This window comes from Colius striatus, chromosome 18 (assembly GCF_028858725.1).
Source record: "Colius striatus isolate bColStr4 chromosome 18, bColStr4.1.hap1, whole genome shotgun sequence".
Classification (NCBI taxonomy): domain Eukaryota; kingdom Metazoa; phylum Chordata; class Aves; order Coliiformes; family Coliidae; genus Colius; species Colius striatus.
In genome coordinates this window covers 7747327-7759930 of record NC_084776.1, presented here as the reverse complement: position 1 = coordinate 7759930, position 12604 = coordinate 7747327, and the positions used below count along the sequence as shown (strand labels likewise).

The window sequence follows — 12604 nt, the reverse complement described above, 5'->3', positions numbered from 1 at the left end:
TTTGACCCATGGAAGGTGCTTCTCAGTTTGACTGTGCTCCCCACAGCTTTTCTGATGGTGATTTGGAGGATTTCTAGGAGATCTCTGCTGCAATTTCTTTGTTTGTTAATCTCGAGTGCTTTGCAATAAAGAGAATAGAGGAGCACTTGTCTGTGTCCTTCTACCCAGTCACTCTGCAAATATTGTCAAAAAGATAATCAGATTATAATTGACACAGAGGAAAATGTGAAATATTACCCAGGCTGCATCCACTTCTGTGCTGAAGAAGTTCTCCCAAAAGGCATTTGTAAGAAAGAAGCTTTTCTTGGCATTTGGAGGGAAGTAATGACCTCTTCAGCCTACCACAGCTTGCCTGCCTTCCCCTGAGTAATCAAACTCACTGCAGCTCTTCCAAGAATTGAAAAGAAGGTGAGGAGGTCAAAGGATAAAGGAGCTCAAATAGCATATGTCAGACCTTGCTAATAAAAATGTAAATGGGGCTGTGCAGGCTGGGGGGGAACTGTCTTCATGAAGTCAAGGAGGATCCAACAGTATAGCTTGGTTTAAAAGTTTTAATGAGGCAGCTGTGAGGATGACACATTGGCTGCACTGTATAGTGCAAAAGGCTGTCAGCAAAATCACCAGCTCATTTCAATTAGCAGAACCCAGCTATAAGCACTCCCAAAATAGCTTCAGCACTCCTTAAACCTCTCCAAAAACCAACTGGGGCTTAGACAAGCTTATGATGGGCCATCATGGGCAGGACACACTCTCCCATTGCAGACAACAGCTCCTGGCTAGGGAGTATATGTTTGGCTGAGACAAATCCATCAGCAGACATATTAATCACTGATGTGAGATATAAAACCACTTGCATCTAATCACCATTTTCTATACTTATATGAAATATGTGCTCATTAGGAAAGATTTCCAACATCCTTATCTCTGTCCTCTACAGTTTTCCATACCTCAAAGAACAATTCTTGATGCAGCAGTAAAAAAGAGCTGAGGAAAACTTCTTCTTGGCAGGTCCTGGATGCTTTGTCTTTTCTAGACATCTCAGAACCAGCAGTTACATGACAATTTCTAATGGTGGCAGAAGACCCAAGAGCTTGTGCAGACCAAAAAAAACCAACCAAAAAAAGCAAAGCAGAATAAATGAGTTATAAAATTTGCATGTACATGTAATTGCTTTGGGGGAAAGCCTCTGAAAAACCAAAGACATCACTGGTGCTCTGATGAAAATCATAGCACATGGGCTGGGTCTAATCATCATTACTATTGTGGTTTGCACAGGTAAATAACACTGGGAGGTAAAAAGATTTAGCAAAACAGACTTGCCCAGGCAAAATATATCATAAATCAATGTATTTAAGTCCTTGTTTGTATTTGTACCAAGGCCCTTTGGCATTAGATACTGCTCATAAATGAGCACATTACAAACTTCTGCATGCAGAGAACTAAGAAGTGTAGCTGCTGCTCTGCTTCTCTCTTGGAAGAAACATTTATGCACAGATATTTCATCAAGCCCCACTTTGACATGGAAACATCAAACACCTTGACTTCTGCATTGAAAAAATGCCCCTAGTAATGTATTAATGTTGTTTTCCACATTTTGTTTCAGACTGAAATGACAGAGAGGGCTGTGCCTGAGGGAGCTGTTCCTGAGTGTATCTGAGCACAGCTCAACAGTGCCTGTCCAAGCTCAGTGCTATCCCCAAACAGATGAATTCTTCATCCCCATCTCCATCTCAAACACCAGATGTCAAAGCTGAATGTCCAGTACTTCAGGTCCCTGGCACAGCCACACGTGCATTCCTGCCCCTAAGGAAGCCACCAGGACTCCTCAGAGGGACTTCAAGCCTTGAAGGGAGAACCCACATTGTGGATTTCAGCTCCTGACACCATCAGTCTGGGAGAGCAGGTCAGCCCACCGTGCCCCAGCACACTCCTATATGGGCCACAGAGTACCTCCCAACAACACAGAGCAAGCTTTGGACCCCATGAGTCTAAAAACTGAAACTTGTATAAGAACAGGTGTGTTCTGTGGGATCTTGAATGGAACCATGCAATAGCAAGGTGGAACTCGGGAAAGAGGCAACAGTTCATTATAGACATAAGAATAGTCCCAAGAGGAAAGCTGGAAGAAACACTGGAACCTTCTGCTTCTCTCATCCCTTCAAGACCAGTCTTCACAATGCTCCAGGGTGGAGATAGTGTAGGTTTTACCTGCAAATCCCAGGGAGTCAGAGCTTGAGCCCTCTGCCTGTTCCCACCCAAACTTCAGGGTAGCAGTGGGAAAAATCTGGATTGCTTCCCCTGCCCTTGGCAGTGACATTATTTGGGCCAGAAACACCACAGACGTGGCAGCTAACAACCCAAGGCAGTACCTTTCAGTCTCCTTTCAGCACCACTCTTCAAACTGTCCTTGTAATTTACCCCTTCTGCAAGGGAAGAAAGCAGAGCAGCTCCAAACCCTCTATCTGCTTGAAAGATCCTGGATGAGGGAAAACAAACTAGTGATTTCAGCCCCTGGAATCTGGCTGTCACACAAAGCAGCCAAGAGCAAAGCTGTACCAGCTCAGAAATGACAACTGAAGTTTCATATTGCAAAAAAAAACCAGGAAGAGAGAAGACCAAAAATGCCAAGAAAGCTCAGTGAAGTCTCCAGATGCATTGGCTGAGTTTGGGTGGCTCTTTCACTGGCAGGGACAGATAGCAGGAAGAGTGAAAAACAGTTGGAGACCAGCTGGGAATTTGAGTATAGCATTTGCATGTGTCCAAGACCTTGAGTGCTGCAACAGAGGGATTTAAATGCAACTTTCCTAGGAACAAGAGGTAACCAGGGACACTTGCCACGTCCTTCACAGCAAGTCCTAATCACCTCATGACTGCTGTTTCTCAAGAGTTGCTGCCATTCCTGTGTGCTCTCACTGTTACTGTGGCTCCAGTGTGCCCTGTTTGGCATGATGCTCCAAAGGCTTGGTCTCCCTTGGGGTGATCCCAAAGTCAGGGCAGCTTCTCAGAAGCTAATTTGAGTTTCTGTGATACTATTTGCAGTGGAGACAAGATATAGGCTGTATCCTGACTACTTCTGGGTAGTAAAGGAGGTTATGCAAGGAGATGAGTAAACCAAGTCAGGTAATCATATCTTCCCCTGAGTTTGCCTGTGTTCCTAGACCTGACCCAGACCAAGAATGCAGACACATTCATGAGATTCTTTTCTTTTATCAATTTTGGCTGCATTTTTATGTGCTCTCCCTACACAGAGGGAGCAGCACTTTTAAATGTGATACACAAACTTGTACTTCAACTCAGAGCCCAAGGGAGTCCATGGCTGTCAGCAAACCTGGTATCAAAACTTCCCCAGCAAAAGTGGAACACATCAAAGAAGCCCTACACGGACCAGGGGGCAGCAGTCAGTGGGGTGCTCAGTGATGTGGTGCTCAGCAGTGGAGTGCACAGCCCAGCTCAGGAGACATAAGAGATTTGACTGGTTTGGTTGAGGTTTGAATCAGTAACCAAACACAATAAAATTCACTTAGCACTAGCATAAAATCTTCATATCAAAGGGGAGGAGAAGTCTCTTTGCCCTGTGTTTAAGAGGATAACAATGGTTATTACGTGTGCAGTAACTTCTGAAGGAACTGAACACAGAACTTGAGCCCTGTAGCAATGGATGTTGTCTGAATGGTTAAACAGACCTGTTTCATATCTCAGAGGACTCCTATCTTCACCCATTACTGACTGTGCAGTTCCTGCTCCTGTTACAAATCACCCAGGCTGGAATTCCATCTATAGCTCTAATAGCATCTGACAAATGTGAAAAACCCTGAAACTCAGGACACGAGGAGATGAGGGATGTTTTCCTGGAAAACAAAGGGAACAGAAGCAGCAAAACCACAACCACAAATACTCCTCTGAGCCAAGTTTATGAACCTGACACTGTCCACGCTGCTCTCAAATGCCTCTCCAGACACCTCCTCTAAAGACTGCAGCAAGACACAGACCATACGGGAGTCAACCCGCCCCCAATGGCAGCCCTGTGGGCAATGAGATTTCCTGATAAACACACTCACTGGTATGACCCTTCTTAAAATATTTAAACATCAAAAAAGGAAGGACCAGGTTGGGACCAGGTCCAGGAAACTGATGGGTTAGCCTGAAACTTTCTCTCATCACCACTCCCCCTTCCTTTCCCTGGCATGAATCAATACCAACCCAACTGGCACCTCGATGAGAGAAGAGTGACAGGAGTGTGACAGTTCCAGTGTAGATGACTGGAGAGATCTGCACACACTTGCCTCGTGCTGGAGATAGAAGCAGCCCTGAAGAGCCATGCTCAGCAGAGGCATCCATGGACCCAGTCAGCATCACTGCACTCACACAGAGCTCATGCCAATGTACCCTTTGAGCTACATACAGGCAGGAGCAAGGGGATTCAAGGACAGCAGTCGATTGTCCCTGCTCTTTAGGTGAGGAGGAGACTGCCACATGCATGACCTTGTCACTCCCAGTGGGCCACCCACAAAGCAAGCACTTTGCCAAATGCTTTGCCATCAGTGCTCAGTGCAGTCATGCACTTGGGCAGCTCCATCTTGCCCGTTGAGCAAAGCAGCTTCCAGTCCACACTTTACCAAAGATATCTCAGGAACAGCCATAAAATGCAGATTTAGAGCAAATCTTCAGAGCAAAACACGTACATTTGAGAGTGCTTGAGTTGGGGCTGTAGAGCTCAGAAAGCTCTAAAAACTATTCTCGTTGCAAAATTAAGCCTCCACATGAGTATTTTCTCTTAAACTGAGTCCTCACCCCACTCAAAATAACATATCTCAGAGAGGCCCTGCTTTGCACACCCACTGCCCTGTTACGGGGACAGCCACAGCTGGTGCTCATCCATCATTCCAGGTGCTACCACAGTCACCTAAAACTGGGTTCACTGTAGACACAAGATGGATCTGTAAGCATCCAGATAGCAGTGTAAAAGGTTGAGAACAAAGAAGAAAAGATACAAACCATCCAAGGAAAGAGTTAAAGGAGGAAACAGCTCTCAGTGACAGAGATGCAGGATGGATGGGCCAGGCTGGCTGGTGTGTCAGGTGCTGCCATCTCCCTGCAGCCCCATTCTGGGAAGCATCAACTAGTTGCTGTGGCTGCCCAATGCAAACTGCTGAAGCAAGCAACAAGCCTGGCAGGCTTCTCCCACAGACCCATCTCTAGCAGCAGACATACTGGGAGAAGTGTGTACCCCTTCTCACTGGCCTAAACCAAGAACAAATACCTGTGGTACACAGAGCTAAAGCAGAGAACTAGGAGAAAAAGCAATCCCATCATGTGCAAGCAAGCAGGGCAACGTTCAGCTGCTAACAAAACAATCTCTGGTTTAGCTTCAGCATTTCTCAGCAGCAGTCCCTTCCTCCCACTGTGTTTTACTCTAGGTACCTCTGGTTGATCTTGCTCTGCCTTTACCCTCTTTGAGTATGCCAGGTAAAGGCAACCAGCTGAACCCCAAACAACTTGTTACTGCCAGCCTGAAATATGTGAGGTGCTCTGGTGTGTGATGCCACCACACAGATTCATCTGGTAATACACCATCCAACCCAAATAAACTTTGGCTTCACTTTGGACTTGATCTCTGCATCGAGTTCTGCTGTTTCCCCAGACAGCCGACCCTTCCACAGGAACCTGACTCTCCCTGGCCTGGACCCTCTCCCCTGACACATTGGGTTTGCTCCAGCAACTTGAAGTGTTTGCACTCTGCAATGAGATGGGAGGGAGTGGGATGGCTTTTCCTATGGATGAAAACAAGCCCTGGCATCCTACAGCCCCAGCTGGCTCACAGCCAGGCAGGGGGGAGCTGGCTAAACAAGCTACAGCTCTCAAAATGCTGCTTCTTTAAAAAGGCTCTTCTTTGGCTGCAGTCAAAGCCACACTCTGCCTAACGTCACTGGGTAACAGAAATAGCAGGCAGGAGTGAAGGGAGGAGAGGGAGAGTATTCCGAGCGCACAGATTTCAAACATACTTGGCTGGGCAGCACGCTGCCTTCCTGCCGCTGCTCTCCAGCTGCCACGGAGCACGGGGATCTCTCTCTCTCTGCCACGAAGAAGGATACTTCTCTTTTATTTTTCCCTTTCTTTTACCTTTTTGAAGTTTCAGCTTTAATATTATTAGCTCCATTTTTATTTCCTGTAGGAAACTTCATCTGCTGGACTTAAGAAACAAGGTTTGAGCAGGAGGAATTCATTTCTGTTTGCAGCTACTGAATGTGCATGTGTGATGATAATATAGAGGGAAAGGCAGGATTAGCTGAGAAAATTGCTTAGACTGTAAGATGCTTGAATGGCTGCTTGGAATAACAAGCTCTCGTGTGTGTGTGTGTGTGTGTGTGTGTGTGTGTTCATGTATGAGTGCAGTAAATGTTAAAAGATGCAAGGTTTCCCCAGTTTGCTTATTTTTCCTCCTCAAGGAGTGAGGGCTTCCCCAGCTATGGGCTCTGTTTGCAGGTGAAGTGTCCAGGTTGATCAGTGCTGTAGTGATTTTATGAATGAAGCAAAACGTAGGTTCAGCAGCACAGGGAGACGCGGTGTGTTGAGCTTCCTCCAGCAGCAGCTGCCACACCAGGGAACTGCACAGATGGGCACAGCACAGGACTGCTACAAGTGCCCAGAAAATAAAGTGAGGCAGCTACAAGAAGACAGCACCTGGGTCATGGAAATGTGCTCCTGAAAATGAGCTATCACTAATCCAACTGAGCTTGATAGCTGTGTGTGTGACCAGCTTCAGGCTTAGCAGGAGCATCCTGTGCAGAGCCATTCATTTCTACCTGAGTGTGCTGGGATTGTGTGGTGGAGGAGCTGCAGAGCTTCCCCAGCATCCCATCTCCTTCACACCTAAGGCTTTTCCTGGCAGCACAGCTCCTAGATGAATGTTGATAGAGTGGATGATGAGGGAGCAAGCTGATACAGGGACAGGCTGGCTACATGTGCCCAAAGCCAAGCAGGAGGGGCTGCACAGCAGCAGGGGAGGGAAGGAGAGAGGGGGCAGACTCCTGTTTGCAAGGTCTGAGAAAGCTGAGACGTTGGTGAAGCTGGTGGAAACCAGTTCAGTGATGGCCTGAAGGAGCACTGACCACTGCAGAACAACCCTCTCAGATCCCTGTACCCAAGGGTCTCGGGTGGGAGATGGGGTCTGTGTGTTGGGGGTTTTCTCTTTTTCTTTGCACCTCTATCCCAATTGTTAAGTGATGAAAAGTCTCCCTTTGTACTGGATTGCTCTCTTTTCTACAGTTTTTGCATGACACTTCTGTAGCACCCATCACTGCAGCACATGGTAATGGGAAGAAGAGAAGGTGAGGGCAAGTCATGAAGAGGATGAACATTGTCCATCCTCAAGGGCTACAAAGGTCTCTGCCAGGGTCTTTGACACAAGGGCAGTGGAGAAAGGACAGGTGCTATAATCCTGCTGACAAGAAGCTAGTGGGAAGAGAGAGACAAAGGAGTCAGAGCTGATATGAAGGCAAAAGGACACCAAACTCACTGGGAAGAGCTGCAAATTCCAAGGACAGAACAAATTCAATCTGCCCAGTGGAATCACGTAGAGGGAAGCTTTTGCCTTCTGAGCCCTGCAAAGACAAGGTGGTCCAGCACCCCTTCTCACAGTGCTCTCCAAACAAAGAGACAGTCTGAGCTCTAGAAAACACATAATGCAAAGGCACTTCTGTGTGCAGTGGTTAGCACAGGCTTTTGGTATGCCTTAAAATCTGGGCATTTTAGCTACTTCTTCAGTGTTTCTCTCAGGTAGGTGTGATCTCCCTTTGCCTACACTCAGAGCCAGTATAAATTAAGAGCCACACAGTCATGATTTGTATAGCATTGAGCTTGAGCTAACCAAAAGCTCCCATGTACCAGGAGTGACTACATGCCTCACACACTGCAATCACACACCTCACTACGTAAGGCTGGTTCACAGATAGGTCTGTTTGAAGTAGCTCTGTGCAGGGACACATGAAAACCTGTGGGATCACACTTGACAGACATCATGAAAAAAATCTGTACACACACACACATAAAAAACCCACAGTGACACCTACACCTTGCTCTGTAGATATAAAATGCCTTTTTCATTCCACCATTGAAATACAATCTGAAACTATAGCTGAAGACATAGCAGGAGCTTCTCATTTAAGGGAAGCTGCTCTGTGAAAACACTGCAAAAATGCTGGACAGTGCTTTGGGTGTATTAAGTATTTACACAAAACAGACAGTTTGGCTGCAAATAGTAAACCCAAAGTTTGTTTTCCTTTTTTGGTGGTCTTTTACTCCTTCAGAGTTGAAGAGTTTAGCAAAGGGATTTAAGCAATCATGCTGCTAGGTCTGTAAGTTGTTGTTATGAATTTAGGAAGGATACTTTTTCCCTCCAACCCCAAACTAAGTTTAAGGATTACAGCAAGTGGGGCCAATGATACACACAATCTCTTTTGTTCCCTCTCCATGGACACAGTAAGGTATGTCACTCCTCAACACTCTGCTCTTCAAATAACAGCACGAGCTTCACACAAGCGGTTTCAGTGGTAAAGACCTTTGGTACATGCAGATTGGGTAGATATGTGCTGAGGGACACGTAGCTGCTAAATCATCATGTGTGTTGTTCTGGCAGGTTTCTAATATGTTGGTTTCTGATGTCTTTCTTTCAGTGTGGAATGCAAATCTTCCTTGGGTGAGACCCCACTAAGAAATGGTTCACCATCTTCCAGCACTCACGTTTGTTGGAGGAGAAGGAGCAGACCTTCAGATCCCTGTGGCATGAACAAAGTCTGTGGCAGTTAAAGGCCAGGAGGATGTCCCTAACTGATGAGCTGGAGAGCCACTTTCCTGCAACCCCCTCCATGGTGGCAGACACAAGCGAGGGCAGCCTGTTCAGAATCAGACCCAACGCCTCCACCAATGCCACTGGGGATGGCATATCAGCCCCTGGTTCCATGGAGGACATGATTGCCATCTGCACCATTGGGACAATCCTCTCCCTCATGTGTGTGATCGGGGTGACAGGCAACGTCTACACCTTGCTAGTGATGTGTCACTACTTACGATCATCTGCTTCCATGTACATTTACATCATCAACCTTGCGCTGGCAGACCTGCTCTACCTTCTCACCATCCCCTTCATCGTTGGGACCTACTTCATTCAGAAGTGGTACTTTGGGGACATTGGCTGTCGCATCCTGTTCAGTCTGGACTTCCTCACTATGCATGCCAGCATCTTCACCCTCACAGTCATGAGCACAGAGCGCTACTTTGCCGTGCTGAAGCCCCTGGACACAGTGAAGAGGTCCAAGAGCTACCGAAAGGCCATTGCTGTTGTTATCTGGCTGGTGTCACTGCTGCTCACTCTTCCAATGCTCATCATGATCCAGCTGGTGCAAAGGGACAACAAAAGCATCTGCCTACCCACTTGGAGCAAGATGTCCTACAAGGTCTATCTCACCATCCTTTTTGGTACGAGCATTGTGGGGCCAGGGGTAATCATTGGCTACCTTTACATCCGATTAGCTAAGATTTACTGGGTGTCACAAACAGCATCCTTCAAGCAGACCAAGAGGCTGCCAAACCAAAAAGTGCTCTATTTAATCTTCACAATAGTGCTGGTGTTCTGGGCTTGCTTCTTGCCTTTCTGGATATGGCAGCTGCTCTTCCAGTATTATGAATCCCTCCCTTTATCTCCCAAGGTGATGAAGAACATTAACTATCTGACAACCTGCCTGACCTACAGCAACAGCTGTATCAACCCCTTCCTCTACACCCTGCTCACCAAGAACTACAGGGAGTACTTGAAGAACAGACAGCGGTCCCTTAGCAGCAGCAGTGGGTATTTCCAGAGAAGGAATCGGTTTCAGAGGATTTCAGGGAGATCCCTGTCCACAAGCAGTCAGCACTGCACAGAAACATATGTGCTTGCTCATGCTCCTCTGGGAAACAGCAGTGCCTGAAGGTAAAATATATCTCCAAGAACAATCAATATTGTCTTCGGTGTTGCTCTGATTTAAAGTGTACATCATGAAGGCAAAGGCTGAGCAGATCCATAATGTGCACACATTTAGTCCAGGAGCTGTGCTGTATGTCTGCTCTCATTTTCTTCAGTGCCACTGATTTGATACTAGCAACATTCAGCTGAACATCTACCTAAACAGCCTTTTGCTTTTTATCTTTATATTTTACAATGTATGTCTCCTCAAGCAGCCATCAATAATGAAAGCCTATAATAGGGCCATGATTTTTAGTAGTGTCAGCTGTCTCACAGAGTTTAAAATGATGTTATCCAGTGAATGGCTATAGTTTGTTCTTTTTCTTTAGCAGTAATGCTAAATTTGTAGTTGTATGAGAACTGAAAACAATGAAATAAAGACAAAGCAGCTGATGTTTGTGACATGCAATCCAGTTTGAATTTGGGGTAGGACTGGACAACGTGACTGAGGCATATCCAGGGATATTCAGCCTGGTTTTGGTGGTGTTCACATTTATTTTACACTCATGTGTGTGCAATGGGCTTGATTCTCCATTCACACAGGTGTCTGTAGTTCATATTAGCAAGACAGGCTTTCCATGATAGTGCCAGTCAGAGAACACTCAGCAATCCCCTAATGCACTGACCCCAAACACAAGTACCCACTTAGGGAGCATCATCTGTCCTGGACAACTGTATCTGCCAATCTGTATCAATTGGAACTGGGAACCACTGATATTGTTATTCTCAGGGCACCTAGGACCAGACCTGCATCACTAAGTCCAGAAGGAAAGGACAGAGGAGGTGAGGAGATATGATTTCCAATGGACAAAGCCATGCTATCTGAAGTCCCTAATATTCTCACTTATAAAAGCACTAGTTCCCTATTAGTGAGGTTACGTTTTCCCTTTACAGGAGATGATTTTGCTTTACTGCTACAAAAACTGAATATAGTCCTGCCTACACCAAGAACACTTGACCTGGCTTTCACTGGTGATAAAGCATCAGTAGTATAAATATATCCTCCATGATGCCTGGCACTTTTCCAATGAGTCTAAAAGTACCTTCCTGGGATGCTGCCAACATCTGTGCAGGAGTCCTCAGCTTGCATTAGCCCCATTACCTCATTAGCAAGGACACAACCATGCAATGCCATCACAACTCTAACCAGGTTACAGAATTATAAGCAAATGAATGCTGAGGAGTAACTCCAGAACTGCAGTGCGAGACACCACTTGGCACTGAGCTCCCTTTGCTTACACAGAACCTGAATTGAGGGCTCAGTGTCCACCCTCCCTGGGTGATACACTTGGAAAAGAAATTGCTTCTTTCATGCATGGGCTTAAAAGTTTGTTATGTGTAGGGAAGCTTTCACATGTCAGGAAAGAGGACTGTGTGCAGTTTTAACATTGAACTGTTGCAGAAACTGGAAGCCCCTCACTTTGTGTTCCCCTCCTGCACCTTACATGCCCCCTGCTTACACTGCAGTATGCTGCCCAGCAAGTCCTACTTCAGGACTATTCCCTTCCTGTTTTCAGAGGAGCAGAAATAACAGTATATTTGGCTATTTCCTACACTAACAGTAATTTTAGTTTTCAGACCATCCTCAGGCTGGAGACACATTAATTAAAGCCCATTAGAGAGAGTAAAGCATCATTTTACCACACCGTAAGGAAGAGGAAGCCCAGGCATGAGAGGTGAAGAGGCCTGTTATTCATGAACCATTTTCCAGTTACATAGTCAAGTGTTTATCATGGGTCAGAATGGGAAGCTTGGCCTGATTTTGAGGTTTTTTTTGAAACTGCCATTGTAACTTCTCCTTGCTCAGAAATATCCAGACAAGCTCAAGACGAGCTCAGCACAAGCAGTTCCCATGGCTGTGAAGGAAAGCTACTGTGGGTTGGATCTTTAGAAAGCACAGTACACATGCACCTTATTTCCTAGCTCACTCTTCTCTGTAGGGTGAGATCAGGAACTCTTTCACCATCCTGTCATCTTAAATCTACCCCCCATCTCCAGATCATTCAGTGCCCCACAGACTGCATTTCACCAGTTGAACTCCAGGTAGTAGAAGTCAAAACTCCATTTTTTTTGCTAATTTAAGCCAGGCAGCATTTAGCAATGCCTCAAGACACAAAGCAAGTATAGCTGCAAATACATCATGACCAGTGGAGTGTCCAAAAGGGCCAGGACAGAGATGCTTTAGGACAGGCCAGGTGCCCACTGACACAGGCAGCAAACCACAGCTGGGGCCAGGCAATGCTTTCGGTTGGATAGTTCCTTTGCCAGAAAAGGATGATGTTTGTGTTACCCAAACTATTTCCAAATCCACCCAGAAATTTAAGAATCCTCCTGGAAAAGATTTATCCTCTCTTTTTTTTTCCTTTTTCACAAGTACTGAGTTGTCTCACTTCAGCCTTTAGGAGGCAAAACAACACAATTTGTCACATCAAGATGAAGTTTCATTCATCAATTTCCTTACACTCGATTTTAAAGACCCTCTGTCCATTTTGCTCAAGCCACAGGACTCTCATGAAACATAGCAAAGCAAACAGCAGCTGCTCATCACATTGTGCATCCCTCTGCCCAAAACCCACTTGGACCAGGTTGGGCATCCACAGTGGA

The 12604-nt window shown here is 46.0% G+C and overlaps 1 protein-coding gene across 1 annotated transcript; it reads left to right on the top strand.

The window, feature by feature from the left end:
* The first annotated feature begins 8816 nt into the window (after positions 1-8816).
* On the top strand, positions 8817-9965 carry LOC104559925 (urotensin-2 receptor). Its single transcript, XM_010205101.2, has one exon. The coding sequence runs from the start codon at positions 8817-8819 to the stop codon at positions 9963-9965; it is 1149 nt and encodes a 382-aa protein (XP_010203403.2).
* The last annotated feature ends 2639 nt before the right edge of the window (positions 9966-12604 follow it).

What these genes read in the sequence shown, in the direction of transcription:
- LOC104559925 (XM_010205101.2), top strand. Translation starts at nt 8,817, where the DNA reads ATGTCCCTAACTGATGAGCTGGAGAGCCACTTTCCTGCAACCCCCTCC.